The sequence below is a fragment of the Embiotoca jacksoni genome, unplaced genomic scaffold, assembly GCF_022577435.1.
Source record: "Embiotoca jacksoni isolate LCO1_2020_lvr unplaced genomic scaffold, fEmbJac1.0.p SCAF_49, whole genome shotgun sequence".
Taxonomy (NCBI): Eukaryota; Metazoa; Chordata; class Actinopteri; family Embiotocidae; genus Embiotoca; species Embiotoca jacksoni.
In genome coordinates, this window is record NW_027185402.1 from 189,999 (window position 1) to 214,455 (window position 24,457).

At 42.1% G+C, this 24,457-nt stretch overlaps 1 protein-coding gene across 1 annotated transcript; it reads left to right on the forward strand.

Moving 5' to 3' along the window:
• Nucleotides 1–368: 368 nt before the first annotated feature.
• Nucleotides 369–22,741, forward strand: LOC138210919 (B-cell scaffold protein with ankyrin repeats-like). Its single transcript, XM_069170356.1, has 16 exons — nt 369–421; nt 898–1,293; nt 4,210–4,322; nt 4,421–4,559; nt 4,666–4,808; nt 6,016–6,130; nt 7,538–7,737; nt 13,747–13,814; nt 14,097–14,272; nt 16,044–16,106; nt 17,696–17,880; nt 19,452–19,515; nt 19,700–19,729; nt 19,968–20,047; nt 20,210–20,244; nt 22,068–22,741. The coding sequence occupies exons 1-15, from the start codon at nt 409–411 to the stop codon at nt 20,240–20,242; spliced, it is 1,818 nt and encodes a 605-aa protein (XP_069026457.1). The 5' UTR covers nt 369–408; the 3' UTR covers nt 20,243–20,244; nt 22,068–22,741.
• Nucleotides 22,742–24,457: the final 1,716 nt, after the last annotated feature.

Below are 24,457 nucleotides of genomic sequence, written 5' to 3' on the forward strand. Positions count from 1 at the left end.
GTTCGTATGTGTTTTTCTGTATTGGTTTATTCTATTTCCACTGTTGATACTATGAATTAAAATAATGAGAAAATATGCAAGCACGAAAAAATTCTCCACTCGAAGCTTATTTTTCAACATTTAAAATGTAATGTGACCTTTTTCATCTTAATGTGCTGCCCCTCTCAATACACAAAATAACTTCTATTAAACTATTGTGTTTTTGATCAAATAAAACATCATATCCTCACTTGTTCCTTGCCCCCGGAGCATAGAGGAGGATTTATGTTGGCTATAAAAAAGTTCACATCTCTTTGTCCACTTTGGCGTAGCAGGAAACTCCCTCTTATCGGAGCTCCTCCTGACAATAACCCCGCTGTTTGCCGTGTCACTGTGAAGTGAAACCTGCAGACAAGCAGCACTGTTGAAATGAGCCAGACAGGTGAGAAACACATTCACATTACTTATTCAGTAAATCATTATCACTTTTACTCGGGTAATAAAAATGATTAATTATTTAATGTACAAGTCTTGATGATTTATGATTCTTTGTAATGCTCAGAGCAACATTTTGCAGCTAATATTGATATATCTGTGGAAAACCAGGAATGGCAGGGTTTATTCTGTTCTGCATGTTTTTGTAAATTTCAATGGAAAACTAAACATAACATCAACAGCAGGATTTACATTTGAGCTGTTTCAATGTATAAGAGTGACAGTAGAAGCATTTTACCATCACATGGGTCAACTGTAGTTAAGTCTTGATACTGTTTTGCTGTAAATATGTCTTACGCAGGTTAAATACATAAGTGAGCTGGGAGAATATGTTGTTCCCTATAATACTGAAATCACATGATTTTATTGTGGACACATTTAAAAAAAAAAAAAAAAAAAGAAGATACTTTTTTGTTTTTGTAGTTGAAGATCTGCTGATCATCTACGAGACCGAGGCAAAGCAATGGGCTACATACTTGGAGTCACTCTTCACGGGGCCCATCCCCGAGGCCGGGATCTGCTGCTACGACATTGCCACAGTGTCCAGCCAGAGGGATGACTTTCTGCGGCTGGCCCACTACACCTGCAAGCTCCTGATCCTTTCCAAGGGCATGCTGGAGGGTCTCTGTCAGATGCAACGCTTCTTCCTGGCCCGCGTGTTGAGCCCTGCGGCCCGTGTGGTGGTGCTGCTGTGTGGGGTGGATAGTCTGACCCCCCTGCTGGAGCTGGTGCCCCTGAACGGCGACGAGTGCCTGCAGATCTCTAGTGAACAAGACGCTCCGGAGTACCTGTCCACGGTGACGGACATTGTAAGAAAAGGTATGACAAAAATAACAGCTATTTTAACATACCGATATGGTATTGTATCATTATATGAAACCAAATACCGCCAATTTTAGATATCGTAGCATGGTTATTGCACATAAGTGTCTTCTCCGGGTTTTAAAAGCTGCATTACAGTAAAGTGATGTTATTTTCTGAACTTAATAGAAATAATAAATCTCATCAAAATATTACTACAATATCAATATTGAGGTATGTGGTAAAAATATTGTGATATTAGATTTTGTCCATATCAGCCAGCCCTGTAGGACCTTCTTAAATCACAGATCACATGTTCATAACAATCTGTCTTGAGCTCTGTGTGAGATTATTTTGGCTTTAAGTATACTTTAGTACTGGCTCCACCACAGAAAGGAAAGTAAAAGTGCAAACTGCTGTAAATCCACAATCTTCTGCAGAGTGGATTAATAGTGAAATTGAACTACCAGCATCTTCGACTCAGAACCTCCCGTCCTCAGAGGCCCCTGACCTTATTTCACGAAGCAGGCAGGTGTGAAATCCCACCTCACTTTCCTAACAACTCTACAACAGCTGATGTTTTGTGCTCAACATCCCATTATTATTTCAATGCAAATGCTGCCAGTGTTTTCAAAGACATTTTTAAACAAGGCTATTTCATTTAAAAAATGCATTGAAATACAATGTCCCTTGAAACTCTGCAATGATAATGATTATATAATCAATTCATGGGGAGTTAGAGGGTAGTAATTAATCATGTTTTTATTCAAAGACCAGCAATATATAACAATATCAGCTGATTTAACACCATAAAAAATAATCTCTCAATGTATGACAGTAAAAACAGACTGAATTTGAACCACAACGTTGATTGCAGACAAGCCCCTCCTCCAGGAAAATCTCCTGGCTGCTCCTCTGGTATAAATGTGAGAACAAAACACTGCTCATTATTTGTGACAGTGCCTAAGCAGCAGTTTGGAAACCTGTTTACAGCCTCTTTTTTTTTCCCCCCCCCGTGAATCGTTCGTGTGGAAGATTGACACCCAATGTGTTTCTCACACCAGCTGCAGACATCTCTGATGGTGATACTCTGTGTATCTGTACCATGTCCTCATCTACCCTGCCAACTATCCTCTGCCTCCTTGCCTGTTTTTCCTAATTGTACTGTTTGTATATAATCATAAAGCAGAGGAGCGAGCTCCTTTTTAAACAGGTGTGCGAGCTGGAGGAACATTTGATGCAAATTTGGCCACCACTGATTACTCACAGCGAGCCGTGCGACTACAAGAGCACTCTGCAGCACTTCATTGCACTGATGCAGTGGAGTGCTTCAGGCCAGGATCCTATGAACAGTTATATTTTAATCCAGAAGTACCTTCACTATTCATACTGGATGATGCAGTTTGTTTGTTAGCACAACGCAACAGACATGTGGGCGTTTGATGAGCTTTTAGTGCACAGCCCAGGAAAGGACAGAGCACTTCATGACTGCCTCTGTAACTATACAAATCAACACGAAACCACTGTAAATACAAGTGGAAATTATTAGCATTTTACATTTCTGTTTCTATTTTAATCAAATAAAATGTGCGTAATACCAGAAGATACCAAAAAGTTATTAACTTACTGTAATTTAACCTTGGTTGATTTTAAACCAATACCATACAGCCATGCTGGCAGGCTGCTTTCACCACCACTGTGTCAGCATGCGATACACTAAAGTGCACATTGCTGATTAGCATTAAACACAGAATGCTGATGGAAATGTCACAAGTTCTGCAAGTATTCAGTCATAAACCATAGAATGTTTGAGCTGATGATGGTATTGGATAAAAGGTTAAGGAGTCACCAAGTAATTACACTTTAGTGTGGCTCCGCCCACCTCCTGGTCACAGCTTCAGTCTTCGCTACGATAATAGTGTGAAAACCATCTGTGCATTCCAATATCTGCACTACCACACTATTTTGGTGAGCCAGAAAAATATTTAGTATGTCCCAATACAATACCAGAATGTCCTCCTGCAGCCGGTTATATTTTTGCAGCGTGCAGGCCAGCATGCTCCACCTGGTTACACTTTGCAAAAGGAAGAAGAAGAAGCCATAAAAAGAAGCGTACCACTCGTTCCAAAACGCATCTTTTTTCCTTTTATTTTCAAAATGTCGTGCTCCTGGTCAGGATGGATATGATCAAAGGTCAAGACACATTTTTAATGACGAAGTTATATGTCCCAATTGTATGCATACTGCATGCAGCAGCGCATACTTTGTAAGGGTAGCTGCAGTGCGTTCTGAAAGTGAAACCTTCACGTGAAGGTTTTCTCAGCCACAGTGGACCAACCAACTGGCCAGTGGGGTCGGCCAAGTGCGATGATGTTCAAGTCAAGTGTTTGTTTTGAAATGTAGTTCCGACAATGGCGGCGGTAGAAACGTTTCAGTGGCCAACATGGTCCATTAGGATGGAATAACCAGAAACAATCCACATGGAGTTTAGCCAGGCCCGTATAATGAAGCAATGAATCTGGGTCTGGTAAGACCCGGCTAAAGGGACTTCAATGTGTATTTCAAATCTCATTGGAATTTAATCGCAGTTGTTAAGACATTTGCTTTAAATCCATAATTGAGAACCTCATATTTGTGCGACAGGAAAGATCAGAGAGTCACTGAAGTCAGAAGGATTCACTGTCTGGGGACCATGAATGTCTGAAATCTTTGTATTTTTAATTCAAAATTATTTTTTTAAACAGAAAATGTGGATAATGCCATTGATTGTTGATATTTCAGCCTGATCCTAAGTGATGGACCAGACAACTGACATTGTTCATCCCCCCAGCAGCACCTCTTGCATGGCTAAAGATGCACCTACCGGTATCTGTAAGTCACATTTGGTAAAATATTGTTGGTGCACGATCCAGTGAGACATCTTTTCTTTTACAGGTGTATCAGCCTCCGCTTCAAATGTCGACCACTTGGCACAGAAGCCATCAGCATCAGAGCAAAGGACTGAAGGATCCAGCATGGTGGTCACTCCTTCCAGAGTTCCCTGTGGGGTGAGACACTCATCCAGTCAGGAGGAAGCCGTTTCAGTTTTGTTCCAATAAAGCCCACGTAACATTGGGTACTCTGCGATCCACTGTGTGTTTGGCAGAGCTCCACCGAGTTGTTCATTCTTTGGAAAAACAAGGCGGCTGGCTGCGACACTGAGGTCGAGTTCACCGGCGAGAACCAGATGCTGAGACTGAAGCCCGTTCACTGGAATGAGCGGATCCTGTGTGTCAGTGCACCAGGTGAGCAAAATCAGAACAAATGATGATGGTATGATAAATAAATGAATGAATTACTCTTCTGTTTCGGCCCTGGCTGCGTGCTATCTGTGTATGTTTTCTACTGCAGACTTTCCAGCAGGGAACGTAAGAGTGACTGTGTATAGTGGTGGAGTGGCACTGAACAGCACACAGCTGCTGTACTATACCAGCATGGAAGAAATCACCTGGCTTCTGTCGAGGGTAGCAGACCCTGTCGATTTCATGTGTCAGGTAAAGCCATCAAAGGGCAGTTCAAAGTATATCCACCTTATCAGAGTTTTATAAAGGGGAATTCTGATATTTTCCCATAAACGGTGTATATTTGCAATCATTTACTATTTTTTTCTTTCTTTTTGTTAATGGAGGCATAGAGGTTAAAAGATGTCACTTTATACCTGGAAAACAGATGAGTTGCATTATGGGAAATGTAGGATCCAGTGTTTGTTGAGCCTGACTGGTACTAGGGACAAAATATCAGGACATCCTGCACTCTGCTGCTTGTTTGATCCTTCTTTCTTTAATCAGCTTGTTGAGACGTTATGGAAGTCGAATACTAATAAAAGATAAGATTGATTTTTGCGGAAGAAATATTCATCTGGAGATCAGTTTTTAAGACTGGCTGGTAATAAAGCCAGGCCTTTATATTTCTGAACTTAATATATTTGATAGAGGCTGTGCTGTAAAATAGAAAGCAAGCCCAACATTATATTTGATTGAAGAGAACGAAGAGTGAGGGTACTTTCAAACTTTAAACTCATAACACTTGCAAATTTATTTAAATAACTATAGTCAATCATTGATTTCATAATGCAGGAAGCACATTTGACTGCTGTTCTGTTCCCTCTCCTGTCAGTGGAAGTAACTCTTCTGAGGCACTTTAAATGTGTTATGCTACTTAGTGACTCATCCTTATGTAACCCAGTCATAGAAATTTGTCAATCACCGCCTCGAAACACTGCCTATTATCGATCCACATCCAGCCATTAGAAAGACGTGGAAAAACAGAAGATGAATTGAATCAGCATATTTCTGCTGATGTTTGTACGAGCCAGTGTTTACTGAGTCCTCTCTGAAATTAAAAGAGACGTCAGGTTTTAACCTCCTTTCCGCCACCAACACTTGATTTGATTAAGTCTCTTTTGCTGAGGGGGGCAAACCTGAGAGATGCCAAAAGAAGAATTTGCCAAGAGAATTTCAGACTAAAAGCGAGGACTGGCCAGGCAGCACTCTGCTGATCGTAGGGTTGAATTCAACCAGGCGTTTTTACTGTGCCTTTATGTCACCAGTCGCACTCCCACTGTTTTTTTGTTGTTGTTATTTTTTTGCTGCCTTTGTTTGTTCACCAAATTTAAAATGTAGTCGTCTCAGAAGAGACGTTTATAACTTTTCTTTGTAGCCATAACTTGACAAAATATTTCACTGTATGTCTGGATTTCAGGCTCTTCAGGTGTCCTCTGTGGACAAGCTGGACCAGAAGTTGTCGTCCATGCTGTTGGAGGGTATGCCCACCGGGGGCTTTCAGGGACTGCAGTGTGAAAACACACCTGACGGAGGTACGGCACTGGACCGCTTGCTATGAGCTATACACGGAAAAACATTCGCTGAGCTATATCACAGCTGGAGCAAAACCTCAACTCGCTGCAGCTTAAATTACATTTGGTCTTTCAGGGATGAAGAAGCAAAGATATCTGCTGTGTTACAAATGGCGTACTTACATACCTACCCTCACTATTTTGAGTACACAAGTGTGCTCACGCTGTCAAGTGTGGAAACACTAAGTGCACCGGATGGTGCGCTCCAAAAAAAAAAATGGTCCAAAAATTGAGCGTGAAACAATGGTCATTTTACACACTCAACGGTTGCCACCTTGTCTACGTAGAGGAAAGAAAGAGACACTGATGTAAAGAATCTTCAAATTAAGACATCTTAGACAGCTGCAGTTGGTGCAGAACACCACGCAAAAGTGTTTATTTTTGACTAAGTGCCACCGTACTGCGGTTGGACAGAAGCCATCAGTGTGTTTATTGCGTGCGTTAAACAGAGGGCACAAAAACGTGTTCATTTCTGGGTAATGCATTCAAACAACACTAAGGTTATTTCCGGTAAAAGCGGAACGACAGCGTGCAGTTCGAGACATGCTTAGGCCCTGTCGAAAATCAAGGACTGCACAAGTCAGAGTTCTAACATGTAAGAGCACAAGATGCGAGTGTCCTCAGGGACGTACGCCAGCCGGAACACAGCCATCGTCTCAAACCCCTTGCATACGATCTCAAATTATTTGGATTTGACGTTGTTACATATTTCATTGCAGTATAAATGGACATAAGGCACACTCCAAAATACAGAAGTTATACTGTGGAAAGCACCTGGCCTTCACAGTAATGGCTACATGTCGCAACAGGTGAAAATAAATACAAAGTATTATTTCAAGTATTTAATCCAACACATTGGCTGCAGTTATGCTAATGCTTCAGCAGAACAAAATGTCCATTTCCTTCACTCTCTCCCTCCGACCATGCGTTTATGCAGTGATGTGAATTGAACATCACAGTTGGACTGCTTTCCCTCTTGCTTATGCACATTACTCACTATAAAAAAAAGAAAAAGCCTTCCATTATTTCTTGGCTCATTATGTGGCAGATGGATGGCTTCCTCAGCTCCTGAGATTGATCCTTAACTCCGCTAAAAAGGGCAGAGGGAAATGTTGCCATGACAAACAGGTCAATAAGGGCCTCCGAGCTGTCTTTCTTTGACTCTCCTGGATGTGTTAAGATTGCCCACATTGCAACAGATCACCTTCGAGTAATCAAATGGAAAAGAAGTAATATCTATCACAGGGTTGGTGAGGTTGTCGTCGAGAGGTATTATGTGCGTAAATGTACAGCTGCTCGTTTGCAGGCATAACTGGACTTAATGGAAATTTATTTTCACGCCTAATCGAAACGGGCAACTGTCCACAGTGGAGCTCCACTGTGCAGATGTTCCCTCGCTCCTCCACTTCGCGGCTCACTACGGATTGAGAAGCGTGTCCAGCCTGCTTCTGCAGTGTCCCGGTGCTGAGCGTGCGCTGCAAACGGCCAATCGCCACGGACGGACGCCCACCGAGATCGCCAAGAGCCAAGGCCACGCGGAGCTTCACGTCTTATTGAAGGAGACACTGGTAACTACCACCTCGTCAGCTATCCCACACTCAATCCACGTGCTTTTTAAAAACCTGGTCATATATTCCGAGGATGATTTGTATCCTTGTAACTACTGTTGGCGTTATTGACCCTCCATACCATGAAGACATTTCTAGAAATGCCAATATCCAATGACAGCTTCTCATGTCCAGTGATTTGCGAGCTAATTAAAAACCCGCATTGACCCATAATTAGTTGTTATAGAGTTGCCTGCGCGGCATTTCAGCTGAGGGGAACTAGTTTTCAGTTACCTGCTGACAGCTGAGGTAAACAACAGAAAGCACCCCTAGCTGGTGAGATCTCACAGCTGGAGGACGGATTGCCGTGCAGCACTCAGGAATGCTCTTACTAACACCAGCGCCGCACTGAGGCTGTGACTGAGTGGTCCTTTATCAATAATGAACAGAGTGGAGAAGAGAGAAAGGTGCAAAGCGGGGAGTGTGACCTGTGCGTCAAGGGCGACCTCACTCCCTCCTAACTAGTGTCTTTATACCCAGCTCCTGGCTCCGTTAGCGGATGGGTAACCCCCACCACCCACCCACCCACCCACCCCTCCTCTCATCCTGAATATGTTTAACCTGTGAGGTTCCTAATGGAACACCCCCGCAGAGACTGAAAGGCTGTGTTTGTTCATGCATGCAGAACGGCCCGCAGCGCAGGTCGTCCGCATACATTCAGACAATTAATGTAGCCGCTAATGTTGAGATTTTCCGCCGTAATGGCTGCAATTTTCTCCATAATACGGACACCCTCCTCCTGCCCGGGCTCCTGTTTCACCGTGGAGGTTTGCAAACGCCTGAGCGGCACGTTTGCCACTCACTCGCTAATGAAATTTAATAGTTGCCTTGCATGCATGCACATCCTTTAATTTGATCAACCTGGAGGACACAACCATCATAATGTTCCTTCTGATGCTAATTTCGTGAGGCGGTGAGGACATTATCAAAACACATGATGCACCCGGTGGTGTTGCCTGATCTGCAGACTGAAAGCACCACGTACATTTTAATATGTAATACAAATTTCAAACCAAATATAACACAAGAAATAAACATGATAGCTCAGGCATGATCTTTTTGAATAGAGAAAAAGAAAAAGTCGAGGCAAGAATGAGACAATGTGAGAATTAAATGGAGCTGCTGTCACTGTTCGTTACCAGTGTGGGAAGTGTGACATCTTAAGCTCATGCTACCTGGAACCTTCTTACAAAATCCACCTACCTGAAGCTCAAAAGCTCAAACACTGATCTTACGTCTCCTTTTTTTTTTTTTTTTATATCATCTGTACAAAATCCTATGTGAACACCTGCCCATCAAAACGGTGAAGTTGCCATGATGTTACCTTTCGTCCAGGTAGACTAGCTGTTCCCGCCTGTTTCCAGTATTTCTGCTTAGAACTGAGCTAAAAGCCAGATGATAGCTTTATATTTACCGTACAGACGTGAAGGTAAAATAAATCCTCTCATCGAACTTGTGGCAAGAAAGCAAATAAGTGTAGTAAAAGTACCATACCACCATGCAAAAAATACTCATAAGTAAAAGTTCTGCAACAAAAATTTTCTTAGGTAAAAATACAATACAGAAGTATTTGCGGGAGAATATGCTTAATATTATGCATGTATTGTATTTTTTGGTTTATTATTACTGAGGCATTAACGTGAAAGCAGCGTTTGAATGTCTGAATGACTTTAGATACTGTTTTTTGATGCAAGTTTGTTGTTTACAGCCTCATTCTGCAAAGTATAGTCACTAATAAGGTAATGGAGATGTATTGAAGTATAAAGTCTCCTGTAATGGCAAAATTGAGTACAAACACTTTGAAACTGCACTTTGTTACTTTTATCAAATGTGCACTAATTCTGAAAAGAAATGTATTTCAGCTATCTTCAAACCTGGAAGCAGCATTATCTGTAGAAGAGCTCTAACTAAGCATAAGTGAGCAAATCAAACAATACTGCTGTCATTTGGGTGATGAAATGTGCCAGCTGTTGAATCCCTAACATGTTGAATGGATTTCTAACAGACAGCAACTTAAGGCTCGTTCATTCACAAGAAAATCTCTGCCCTTATCTCGCGTCTTCACTTGTAACACCGAAAACCTTCAACTCTTGCTGATGCCTCGTGTCAAACCACAGAGAATTCCCCCTTGAGGGAAATTTAGACTCCCCCAACAGCTGTTGCAAATGTATTTATCCCCCCTCGCAACTGCTAATTGAGAGTGGCTGCAGAGTGAGCGAGGTTTGATCAGAATGCTCGAGTGAGAGCTCGCTGCACACCTGACAGGGGAGCAGTGGAGTCACACAGAGGTCTCTCCACAGGGACTTCAACCAGCCTATAGACGTAACGTAACAGGCAGATTCGACACGCACAAGCAATACTTCTTTGTGGGTTTCTTGGAGGGCGATTAAAATTCCTCTCGACAGCTATACACTGTGCTCGTGTGGTATATTAGGGGAATTTTAAAAGTTGTAATTATGAGGTGAGGTTTAATTCCTTTTTTTTCTGCAGGGCAGTTTCATTAACTGATCTGCAGCGTCCACCCCCCCGCCCCCCTCCAATTAATCAACCCATGATGCATCAGTGATTTGGGCGTCAGTGTAGCAGCACTGTCAATAAATCCTAGATGGATTGGTCCCCCGCTTCATACACAGGCGGAATCACTCACAGGGCCTGCGTCAGATCCAGTAGTCTGCCCTGGCACCGCACTTCTCTGTTAATTAGCTGTGAACTGCTCCAGAGGGGAAAGCTGAATTATTCAGGGGAGCAGTACTGGAATACAAATATAGAAAATGCTCTGCCATTATCTACAATGTTTATGTGCTCTGACTGCAATATTGTACTCGCTCAATTACCAACACAAACGCGCCCAGTCCTTATTTAATATTTCAATAGCGGGTCACAAATTTGTCTTAGTGTCACTTGGCATTTAGGCGGACTCCGCACTCCGAACACAAGATTTCACAGCGTGCTCTCAGATGTACGGTGGAGCTCGATAAATACAAACTAACCTGCGACTGTAAGGCCCTCCAAACACTTCAAATAGCTATTTATGTGTTGCGTGCTGCACCTGCGTACAGTATACTCCTATCCAAATTCAGGAAAGCCAAATTAGGTGATTCACTCCAGTCCGGTGATGTGCTCGCCTTACTTTACATATTATACTTGTTTGGTCAGTAACGGCACTGTCATTACTGGCGAACTCCAGAGATTTGTTTATCATTTGAATGTTACTGTCATCGTCTCTCTGGAAAAAGAAACCGCTTCCAATGCTTAGATTATACGTGACACATCTACGGCGGAACGTTTTTCACATTTAACCAAACGATTTGTCCGTTGTTAGCCACACCGGCAGAGCTACACTTGGGACTCGACTGAAATGGCTCGACATCTACTGGATGGATGTCCATGACAATTTATGTTAACGGAGGATGACGAAGACGCAGCGTAATGACTTTAGCAATCCCATGATGTGTCAGCTGGTGCCACCAGTTGAAATATCTCAACAACTAGTTGATGGCTTGTAAATATTCTGTCTGTAAATTGTGTACATTCATCGTTCTTACGTGATGAATCCACTTGTCGATCCCCCTGACTTTTAATCCGTCGCCATGATGAGGTTGACCTTGGGGTTTCAGCTGTACTGTGTGTTCAGTGCTAATTAGCAAATGTTGGCGTGATAATATGCTCAACTGTAAGCCAGCATAGTAAACATTGAACGCGCTACACATCCGCCCAGTTTATGAAAATAGACCTCGTCTCCAGGTCTGAAAGGTGAAGCCAATGCAGAAGTACAATACCACTGAGGGCCACTACTGACCTGCTCCAATAGATTTGCATTCAAAGAAGCGTCAAAGTTTTGCATAAAATACAAAGTCAATTAATTTTTTTCCACAGGTCATTATGTTGTAACTTCACTCCTTATGATTTGTGATGTTGAGGTCCTTGTGAAAATAATTCCATAATTAATTAGATATTATGCCTTAAAAAGAGGTATTGTCACTTCTGGCTCCAAAATAGATGCATCAAAGCAGCAGTTCACCAAGCGATATGCGGATCGCAGCCATGTTCAATTATCAAATGTTGGCTTGCAAGGTAAACATTTAACTGACTGAACATCGACTTGTTCGCTTTGCCGTTGTAAGCAGACTGATATTAGCATTTAGCCCAAAGCACCACAGTGTTGAAGCCTCACCCGGCTGTATGGCTGCCGACTGTTGGAGCATTAAATAACACACATTTGGTTTCATGTTAAAAGAAAACGGCACGTTCTTGAGCAAAATTTACTTTTCCCGGGAGTGTGAAATATCCACTGTCCTGCCGAGTTGACCGTTAGCCCCCCCCCAAAAAAAATAAGTTGGACAGATTTTGACTGTACAGCACTTGTGTGACGGGTTCAGTGTTACACTCTGCAATCTGCTGTGCATCAAGCGGTCTCATCCTGACACCGCTGTGCTACAAGACAGCAAGCACGCAAGAGCAGAGGGCTGAGAGCAGCCAGCTCGTGAATTGACCGTTTTAAGCTGCTGTAGATAGAGTTTTACACTCCTCATCATGGACCGGGCAGGTTTGTTCTCCCTCTGACAAACTCATACCGACCGCTTTGCCTGAAGTTCTGCAGCCTGGATTGTGGCGGTGAAAAACTGTCTGGAATGCCTGGAGCTCCTGCAGTTTCAGACATCTGTAAAATGATTCAGCACTCGCGGTTAGTAAATAAAGACCCCTCCCCTGTCCAGAAATTACCTCTGAAAATACCACACTGGGCTTCGGCACAGCGTCCGACTATTAAAATGCAATGTTCAAGCGGCGGCAATTAACCCGTCCTTTCTACCTTTTGGGCCTGTTATGAACCTCTACTGTTAAGTAATACATTCATGGAAGCCAATACATAATTTGCAGCACTAGGAACAGGATAATATTGTAATTGTGTCGTGATTGGCTGTGTTGCTTGGAAACGGCACGCAGAGCAGGGCAGGTTATATGAGGGATACTTTGATCCAAGCGAGCTGCATCTCATATTCTGCAGATTGATGTTATGTCACTGCCTGGGACTTTTCTTATTGAAATCAGAATGTATCCTCTTAGACTAACAAAGGAGCCAAATGTAATCCATATGTATTATCCTCCATAGAGCCCTTTGTTGCCGTAATCTTGTTTGGATGAAAATCTACAACACAGCAGCAGAATATACTGTAAAAACAGAGTTTTTCATTTTCCCCAAGTCATTTACCGATGCAGCTCTTCGGTGCTTCACATCTCGATCAGAAGTTGGCAGTAAATAATTATCTGTACGTCTAATTATGGAAGCAGGCTGGTGTCAAGCCAGGGGTCTTGAATTGCTCTCTAAATGATATGTTTGGATTGAAAGGGGAAGATTGTCTGATTTCATTATTACCCTGATCATACCCCTGTCAGTCACTCAGCGTGCTATTAGGAAATAGGCCGACTCTGCTGCAGCTTTGTTGTCTGATGGGAGAAAAGTGCTTTCTGTTAGTGGGCAGGTTTACAGCACTCCTCTGGAATTCATGGCGTAAGCCCTGAAAAGGCTTTTCCAACAAGTCCTAAACAGATGCGGTGAGAAAACTCAATTAATAATCTGGACGTTTGTCCTGACAACGCTGAATAATGATGTACTGGTTGGAGGCAGATATCAGCCTATAGTGTGACAGAGTGGTTAGCAGCTCTGTGCTCTTCCGTTTCATTTTCCAGCCTTGGAAGTAGGATACAGGTGAGAAAATTAGCGAGGATGTGTCGAGCGAGCGAAGAAGAAATTCTCATTTTTACCAGAAATCACAGGCGTGCATTGTCTTCAGAATTGTCAAATCGGATGAATGCTGAGGGGTGGAAAAAAACAAAACTTTTACATATTAGTCTTCCAACTTCAACATAACAGATTAAATATTGTTTCCCTTGAAAGTGCTTCTCCTTGGGCTGCTTCTTTTGTTACGTGAGTGGAGGCATAAAATGCCTCCTCATGCTCTGTTGTTACAGAATATGTTCAGCTCAGGCGAGGACAACGGCGATGCCAGCGTCTACGAAATGATGTGCAACGCAGGTGAGTGGGGGGGGGGGGGGGGGACTGATGGGAAGTGGAAGGTGGACGAAGGAAAGCCAGTAATGGAATTGTTCTTTTTCCAGCATATCATTATGGTGGGTTGCCGTTCATTTCCGACCACTGAATAGTTTCCCCTTGCTGACGGAGGCATCATGTAGCGTTGCTTCCGATCGGCTGTGAAATGACAGCATGCAGAACTTCCTAATGACACCGAGGCAGTCGTGCAGTAAACACTTTGTGCATTAGGGAATCTCGCCATCGCAGATGTGCAGGAGCAGCAACGCAGAGAGGATAAAGAGGGGGAGGATGAGGATCCCTACGCACCACTGGGGGTGAATGATGAATACGACACCATCCTGAACTCCACAAAAGCCGTGCTTATTGCCAATCGCCCACCAGCGCCCACGCCTCGCCCCGAGAGCACCCAGGTGATGGAGAGCAGAACCCCTTACATCGCTCAAGGTAACTTGTGATGACTTGTTACTCTTCTGTTTGTATCTTTTACTCCCTACTCTCCAGACGTGCCGAGGATTCTGGCGTGAAAACAAATGCTGAGTAATGCACAGTATGTGAAGGGGAGTTCATGTGGGAGGGAGGAAGTGCCTGGAATGTGCGTTACCATTGTCAGTGGAGTGCGGCTGAACAGAGCGAAGAGGCTTTTTCTTTCTGTTTTTTTGCGACGCCGTTTGTTTTGATCCCATCTACCACAAGAACAGTCGCTCCCTGTTGCAAAACAAACAAAAGCGAGGGTAGAAAAAGAGCCATTTGCCCGCATCAAGAGCCCACAGCCTCTAACTGTTCAATTTCAACTGCGTGAATATTTCATGAAGATGAAACATCCAAAAGTGACTGGTGTTATTAAGGCTTATGAATCATTAAAACATAGCCGTGAATTCTCTTTTTCATTTTGCAAATGCAAACATGAACATTGTCAGTTAATAGTTATTCCCACAGACAATATTACACCCATGCCTCTCAATCACTGGCATTCAAACACACACATACGAATTGCAGTCTCTCCCCATTATGCAGCTTTTTATTGAGCTTGTATCTAGTGAGCCAGCGCTCTTCCCAACGGGACTTAGAAAGCAAAACAAGATATTGAGTGCACCAAATGAATTCTGTGTCCCAACCATCCCCTTCAGTAATAGAGAGGGAACTACCGGGCTGCCATCTGCAACCAATCTTGGCCAGGCCAAGGCCAAGTCAGCCAGAATAAGTCATTACACATGTTTTCCATCGTCCTTGTCCCCAGAGCGCACAAGAGAAAGGAGAACGATTTTGAGGTTTCCATCCATTGAGACAGCGCAGCTTCAAACCACACAAGGATCACATTTTGCTCCTCGCTCCCAACCGCCGCAGTCGAAGATGTGCGCGAGGAGAGAGGAGGCGGTGGAGGATTAGGCGAGGAGCCACTGATTGGAGAACACTGCACAAGTGGAAATAATGAGGAGTCTCCTTTTTTGTCAGAAGCAATGTCTCGAGCTCAGTGAGACTGCCACACTCAACTGTGAATGAAATTCAATCCTACGGAGAGGAATTAGTGGACATGTAGAGCAATGCACACACTCCAAGGAAACGCAGCCCAGCATCACTGTGAATGAAGCCCGGCTTGTGTTATGAGTTGAGGCTGTGTTTGAACACGAGGTGGAAAACGGAGATGCTGTCACCGAGGAAGTAGTCTCGTCAGAGGTGGGATTATCTTCCAGGGTGGGGATGGTGAATTTGAACCCAGTGTTGGTCACACAGCCGCAGCTTCCACCGCCTCTGACAGCTAAACAGTGTAGTCTTTCATTCCCACTAGCAAACTGAAACCATCATTCAGGTTCAGGCTCTCTAATTCAAAGCAGGACTAAATGTGGGTCGTCTTCTGAGAGAAATCAAGAATCTGCATTTTTACACACACATTCTTGTTTTTGTTTTTTTTAGTCAGATTCCATTATATTTGTAAATTCGGACACAGTTATAGATATATGTTTTCTACTTCCTATTCCCACTGAGCTGCAGTCCACCAGTGGGTTGTTTGTAAATTGAGTTCACGGCTCCATCTTGTGGGTGAACAGCTAAAATGCAGGAGCTAAAAAATCTTTTCAGATCAGCTCCGACTTGAATAATAGTTTTTGATTACGATATCGTCACCCCAAGAAAATCACATAAATGTTGACTGTATACATTTTATGTGCTATTATAATGACGATGATGATGTTACTTGAAAGCTGCTCTGTGTTCACAGTGTTCCAGAAGAAAAAGACACCACAGCTTGAAGCCGATCTGTATTCACTTCCCACCAAACAAGGTGAGTGTCGAGTCACCAGTAAAAGCTCGTGTCTATCACCCCAATGTAGATTGTACCAGATTGTGGTACTTTACTTGAGTATTTCTATCTTACGTTACATATTACTTTCATTCTACTGGATTGGATTTAAAATGTAAAATAGTGTACACTGGATACTGCACCACATTTATTTGCCAGCTACGAGTTGCTTTTTAGCTTTAGATTTAACCCCAAAACTTCTTATCATATGTGATGCATGAAAAGACTTAAAAATGTAACTGCTGATGCCTGATCTTTTTGGACTTGGGCTTCAGGTTATCCCTTATAAATAAAAAAATAAAAAAAAAAGCAGTTCAGATGAGGTATTAGTTGTTTCCCTATAAATGATTTCCCCATATGGTTTTATTTAAATATATATTTGTCTGTATATATACAATTCTATTTTAGCATTGATGCATCTGTAAAAACAGTCAAATAATGTTATGTACTATATAAATGCTCATATGGGGATCATTTTTCTTAATATAGTGTACTCTTATTTTTATATTTGCAGAGAGTTTTTCCTAATATTACATATCTATTTCTTCTTAAATCGTGTCTTCAATTCAGTCCTTCTACTTGTAATTGGGGTATTTATGCAACGCTGTTCTGTTAATGTTGCATCTGTAAAAGATCTGATATCTTTTGTTACCACTCGGCTGAGATACTTCGGAGTCTTTATGGCTCAGGAGCATCTTTCTGTCAGACAATTACAGCCTGGTAAACATCTGTATCTTTCTGCTCTCGGTTTGTAACGCAGGTTTTCTGATAAAAAAAAAAATCCGCTAACTCAGAAACAACAAACAAAATATGAGGTAGACTGGATCTTAAAGCTCAAGACGGAGGTTGCTGTTTATTTCCACTGTCGACCAGAAGTTGCCTGAATTTCTCCTTTTTGGGGGGGAAGAACTGGTATCATCACTTTGAGATCTACAGATTGTAATTTTCTTTTTACTCAGCAGAACAGCAGGCCTTTTACGATGCCAATGATTTTTTTTTTTTTAATTTTTTGCTGACGACTCCTATGACTTCCTGTTGTAACTACCTGCTGGATGGTATCAGTTAATCATGACAAACTTTGATAATTTGTGGTGTTTTATTGAATCAATTCAAACTGGAGTAAACGCCGTGGGGGAAATAAGTCATTAAAGCAGCAGTAAAGTAAAGCAGAGGCACACAAACAGTAAAGGAAGCAATAAAAGGAGCAGGTAGCAAATTTAAGCACAGCCAGGTGCCAAGAAGATGAGGAAATAAATTCTGTAATAGTGGATACAAAAGCATTTATCCACCTTCCTGTTCTTTTGGTGACACTGAACGACAAGTTCATAGATCATCACAGACAATCTGCATGACTCTCCGACATTACAGATGTACTGGGCGAATGCACTTTACATCCGTATCTCTGTCTCATTCAAAACATGAATGAACAGTTTAATTTATGATATTACTTGTTAACTTATTGTTTGGTGATTATTTTGTTCTGCCAGCAGTAAAAAAAAATGAGATGGGGTTCTTTTTTTTGGTCAGATTTCCTGGTCACTCAAAGCAGCACGTGTTTTTGTTCACTGCAGCACGCGGTCGAGACGGAATCGTCACCTCCTCCTGTGACACTTTTGCACCAAACCAGATTCACGGGCTTCAGCAGCTCATTGAGCTCCAGCAGAGGGTGAAGGCAGGTGTACTGACGGTGGACGAGGCTCTAGAGGGCTTCAGTGACTGGCAGGAGGTTCAGAAGGGGATAGATGCCAAGCAGCAGGTAGGACTAAAACGCAAGCTGACCACACGCACATGAACGGGCGGTCTTGAATGGATAAACATGCACGACCAAACCTGAAAACAGCGCTGACCATCTGTTGCTCATGCCACACATAGGGTATGTAGGATAGCACTGTGTGCAGGGCCCATTTATCAGAATAAAGACAATGGCAGCTACGGGTTTTAAAGGTCCCCACGGGGATGAAAGAGAATGAAGTGATGGACCACTGACCACAAATTCAAAATGGTGTGTCTGCTATGAGTTATATGGGAAGCCAGAGAGGCCAAAAGTATGTAAGACGAAGGCGAGAGGTGGATGCTACGCTTCGCATTAAAGCATCAGTGATCGGTCAACCTCTCTGTCTGTTGACTTCACTGCCTTCATTAATGACTGATGGAAGCGTTATGTTTGTCAGTGGAAAAAAACGAAAAGGAAAACCTTTGTTCAGATAAAAAAAAAAAAAAAAAGGTACTCGGCCAAAGAAAATTATGTAAATGTAATTTGTAAAGAGGAGGTGGTGACATATCTGTTAAGTGTTGCTTGGACTCAAAAGCAGGACAGAGACTGTGCTGGTAACACTGAAAAGATTTTTACTTGGACCTTGTTTAAAAAAAAAAAGAGGTTAAAATGAAGACAGGCTTATCTGTGCTGCCTTCATCTGGAACTCATCAGCTTATGGTTACAACATTGGAAGTCAAGTGCACAGTGAGGTTGCTTTAGTCGTAAAAGCACCACAGCAAGGCAATGACACACGCACAGCAAAAGACCCATCGTTGTCAGCACCAATAAGCCAAAGAGGCAAACAATTTAGCAAGCTATACCAGACAGGTGACATAATGCAAGAAGTGCAAAGTGATAATGACAGAGGGAGACGGTGAGGCCGTTGAGAACATCAACATTTTCCTCAGATGTATTAAATTACGCCAAAAGAGTCTCACTAATCGATGAACTTCCATGACCTCCACCACAACATGAGCCAACTCGGAGCTTTCAGGAAACTCTGAGGTGGTGATTACCACAAGAGGGGGTTCATATGGACTCTTCTCAGGAACACAGTAAATGTGACCCATCTTGAAGGTAGAAAGTCTGCAGTCAGTGGTTAATAAGAGGAATGAAGGACAGATGTGCATTAACAGGATACTCCGGAATGACAGGAGGCACTGAGGACACCTGCTGGACAGAGAGGGAATGGACAGTCTGGTAGGGCAAGAGATGTTGGAACAAAGATAGAGCAAATGCTTGGATAGGGTGAGAAAATACAACATGACAGGATACAATTTATTAAATCAACAATGCAATCACATGTTTTAATAAATAAAGAGGAAGTAAATCTGCATCTGAAAAGTAATTATGAAGAAGCAACTTTATTAGTCAACTGACTAATAACCTCCCCTCGTTCTTTTATTCCACTCTGTTGTTGCACCATAAGACATCATTTGCATGTTTCTATGAAGACCTCCATGAGGGCACCAAAAGATTTACGACCAAGCTGCAAAACATCAGTCTATTAAACCCGTTTAAACAAGTATGCCTTTAGTCGAACATTAAAGCACTGATCTTTGTCTCTGCAGGAGAAGTTGAGTCATCTGAGAGCCAGTATCATCAACAGCAGAGAGGATGCTGACAGCGTTTATGGTAAATATTCCTCCATTCTGGGTATGTGGGCTAAACTCGAAGCTCCAAAGACTTTAGTTTATTTGGAACTTCAACACAAGAAGAAAAAAATATGCAGTACGGTTAAAGTTACACTGGAACAAACCCTACAAATGCTACTAAAGTGTAAACTGTAAATGGCTTAGAAAGTCTTCTCTCCCTACAGATAAAATCAACATTGTTCATCACATGCCAAGTGAGTGTTTAAAAACTTATCTCAGAGTGCACAGAAGAAACCTGTGTTTGCATGCCTTTGTAGTTTCTCCAGTCCCAGTTGCAGTGGCGGGGAATTAATCCTCGGGTATTTAATCAAATCCCCAGGGCCGTGTTTTGATCTAGTGAGTTTCACTCGCACTAAATGAGAGTCCTTTATTGCCTTTTACTGAGCAATTCTCTGCAGAGCGCTGCATATTGGATCATTTCCCCCCCTTCAGGTGTTTCGGTGAATGAAAGTCAAAGAGGAAGCCAACCGGCGGAGTCGGATTTTTACAGCAAGCCACTTAAAGGACAGCAGGTAAGTTTGCCTCACTCGCCAGAAGGAGAGTTTGGCAGAAGTAAGCATAAATGTATTGATAGAACACATTACTGTATATTACTGGAGTGGAAATAGACAAAAATGCAGAAATATAAAGGCCCAACAAACCAATCACATTCTTCCCACTGAATTATTTTGCAGTCAAATTTCTTTCGGAGAGCCGACAGACAGTGAAGGTAAGTGTTAAAATAACTTGCCAGTATGAATCCACATCTCTGCAAATAATTTATACCAACATAAGCTTCATTTTCTGATTTGAATATGGTTGTTTTAAGACAAGTTCATCACGTGTTACTTTTTCCATATTTTCAGGCTTCGTCACACAACAAAGACTCTTTTACTCCACCAATTACCCACAATAGTTTTTGTGTTTGTTTGTTTAAATTGAACTTGAATCCTAAGTGTCTTTTTCAGGTTAGTAAGTACAGCCAACTGATACAAGATTTTCGGGCCGACATCAATACAAATATTACAAAGTAAAAGGAAATTCCGGTATAAATATTTCCACTGAAATTTGGTTATCAAGACAAATATATGTACAGTAATGGAGGAAGGATATTTTACATTAACCATGAACCTTAAGATTAAAATGGCATCAGTGCATAGAAACAGTTAATTTCTCTGGGAATACTTATAAATATCCAAAATACACAAATAGAACAGTTATAATTAATCCCAAGCATTATGATCTGATTTATTTATGATCGGTCAATATCAGCCAATAAAATCGAGTATAGTAAAAGGAAGCAAAATGATCATTACTGATATGTTTGATGTTCCACTGCATGTTTGGCTCAGCTTGTCTTTTAAAGGATAATCTGTGTGAAAGAAACTTGAAAACAGAAGTACTTTTTGTCTGTCATTTAAGCTTAATTTTTAAAGTTTCAAATGTTTATGTGTCCACTGCTTCTACTTAAACTAAATAAAACTACCTAAATAAAGCCTGTTTCAAATCTATACTCAACTCATTTGCACCCATAGTTGTAAGGTGAATCACTATATAAAAAGGTTGAGTTGAATAAACTCTCTTTATTTTATTGGCAAGACTGATTGATTTTTATGAGCTACTGCTCCAGGACAACAAAACTTAGCCTAAAAGCCATGAACTCTTTCCTGTAGAGGGCGCCATATCTCCAAATATAGCCATCAGACTCAGTCTAAAACAACCGTGACATCTGGTGAGCACAGAAGCACCTGCTGACCTCCTGTTGGCAGCGAGGCGAGCTATGGAAAAAAACTGCATCCATACATGTTTATGAATGTAAATGGAAAAAGTAAAAACACGCATGCACAAGGTGAGAACATAAATAAAGTGGATTCTTGCTGTGCCTGGTTGCACACGTGACCAAGCATGTGTTCAGTCTCCTTCGGCATCGGCCAAGAAATGTCAAAAATGCATCTGTAAATGAGGCGTCATGGAAAAGAAAATGAAAACTGTAAAACTATACGTCCGCTGACATGGAAATGTCACAGAGGGTTACCGTAACAACAAGTGAGAGTGAAATTAAAGATCAAGGGCTTAATTTTCCAGGGAAATTCATTCTTTTCAGCTGGCACAGTGCAAGCAAGTGTATAATTTAATAAATAACGCTTAAAGAGGCCTTTTTGAACCCCGCAAATTTCGGAACAATAAACGTTTTACTGTATATACTTGTCAAAAATCTGAATTTGCTGTCATTTACAAAACTATTCGGGAATTGGCACAAACGCGCGCCCTATTTCTCACACACACACACACACACACACACACACACACACACACACACACACACACACACACAGACACCAGTTTGTTGGTACAGCCCTGCCTGTGCCTGAATGAATGAATAAGAGCTGCATGGGGAATTCAGTGAATGCACGGCTAAATCCAAGCTCAGTCTTGAAACCCAGGCAGAGGCTGAGCCGTGTGCCAACAAAGCAGCTGGGTACACGCCGGGCACATTTTTCTGTTCAATCATGCTCTTTGTGAATAATATGTATTAATGCCGTCCCTACTTAGACCTGCCAGTTTAGCCTTTGGAGATGATCCGGCTTCAGGACCCCATGGCATTTGAGGCATATGTTTGCCTGTCACCTGCTGAGTATGTTTCAGTCCGCGTGTAAGGCATGGCCACCGAGATAGGCCTCCAATCATTGCGTATGCAGATATCTGAGCGCCGCCGCCACCACCACGAAGACTGATTCCCCAGCCGCAGAGAGACAAGGAGATGGAGAACTTCAGCGGCGTGTGTCGCCCACACCAAACATGCTTCTATATGTGGGCTGCAGGACATCAAAGACAAGGGATCAAAGCCCGAGTGCATTTCAGAACTCTGTACTGTATATTCACTTTGAGAAAAAAAAACCCTTCATAATATGACTGAAATGTAAATGGTCCGGACTCTAATGATGATATACTGTAATGTGGCTGACCAAACTGACACTTCCCACCCTGTAAATTTGTTCCTATAATGTCTAAATGTGACAATGACCACAGAGATATAATTTCAAATTTAGCATTTCCTGAGTTTTACATTTTGCAAAAATTCCTCTTTTACCTGTAAACAACTTCTCAAACCTTTACTTCAATAATATTCTGTATGCAATCATTCTATTGTATTGTATGTATTCGTATCCTGCTGGGCTGTTTTGCAATTGTATTGTGTGTTTTCATTTGTTCAGTCATTGATCAAAATTACATTAACTTGTTTAAACTTGCACTGACTGATTTATTTTGGGGGCAGAGGAAAAAAAGCTACAAACACAACACTAAGGCCGTAAATAAAAATCAAGGTTGTCTCCGGGTCTGAAAAGTGAAGGCAATGCAGATGTGCCTTAAAATGCAATACTGACGGACACTAGGCCAGCTTTAAAAAAAAAATCTCCGGCTCCAACAGACTCCCATTAAAAAAGTGTCAACTTCTCTCATGAAATATAAGTCAATAATTTTTTTTCCACGAGTAATTTTTTTCAAAAAGTCAATAGTTATTATCTGAACCGTGTTCTGGTGGTGTTTACGAAAATAATTCCATAATTAATTAGATATTAAGCTTAAAACAGAGGTATGTTTGGGGACATGCCTGAGGTTGCTGGTATTGGCAGGTGGGCATCGTCTCCTCTGTTTCTCAGTCAGATCCGCTGCTCATTCCTCCCCATCTCATCCAAATATGGTCACTTCTGGCTCTAACAAAACAAAAAAGGCATCAGCTAAAATGCCAGACTCAGGACTTCAAAATCGCAGTTAAAAAAAACAAAACAAAGGGTGATATCATGGCGGTTGCCACTTGATTACCTCATCCAGCAGTCACAGAGAAACATGACCAGAAATTTGAAATTTTATATCTGGCCACTCCGGGAAAAATTCACTCTCCTTTGACCTCTATTTTGATCTCCACCACCTCCTAAGAAAAAGATCTGGCTCTTCAGCTGCTAAATACTCAACTATGTGGACCAGTTAACTGCTAACTTTGTCTGCCTTCCATCTGGTGCTAAGCTGGTAGTGTACAGAGCCTTTCTGCTGCCTTTTGTGTCGCTGAACAAGGCTAATGAAAGCAGTGAGAATGAACTGGAAACTGAAACAAGTTGTGAGCGATAAAACCAAACAAATAAGCTCACTTGCTCTATAGAGCCTCAGAGTTCAACCACAAATAGTCAGTTGACCCGCTGCCTCTGTATACATATAAATTATTGTCTTTTCAAGGGCAATAAAACAATAAAGTTGATGTGCTCACTATCATGCAACAGGACTTGGAAATGTCATAAAAATGTTGACAAACTTCCTCTTCCTCTCTCTTCCAGCATCATGCTTGGTTAGATTGTGGAGGGACAGGATTATACAGTCAACGCATCAATAATATTGTTATGACACAGCTCTTAACTGGCGATGGACTTTATCAATTGAAACATGAAAAGCCAAGCTGTCGCCTCAAGTAATCTGCTGAATTCTTCCTGCATCCCTGCGGCACTACCGGTTCCATACTGCTGCAAAAACACTGGGATAACTTATCAGCGATAACTAGTCTGCTGAAGGAGCATGCATAAACACAACCATTCAGAACCTCTCCATTATACACCTTAGTGTGCACGCAACACACACAGGGAGGAAAAATCTAATGCACACGCACACCTCCCCTGCTCGCCCGGTCCCCTCTCCAGCCCCAAGATTAGGGTAGAGGACTGTGCACAGCTGCTCCCCAACATCCCTGATAAAAATCAGGCAATTTCACAGTCAGTGGCATTCTTTCATCCCCTAATCCACAAGCCGCATCCAGCTATAGATGAACCTGACTGCGATGAGAACAAGCTGTTCTGAGCTCAGTCATTGTGGACACCTTCGATTGGCTATAGAGACAACTGAGCAGCCACACTGCTGTGGAAAGGAAGTGTCCGAACCCGGAGGGCCAATGGCTT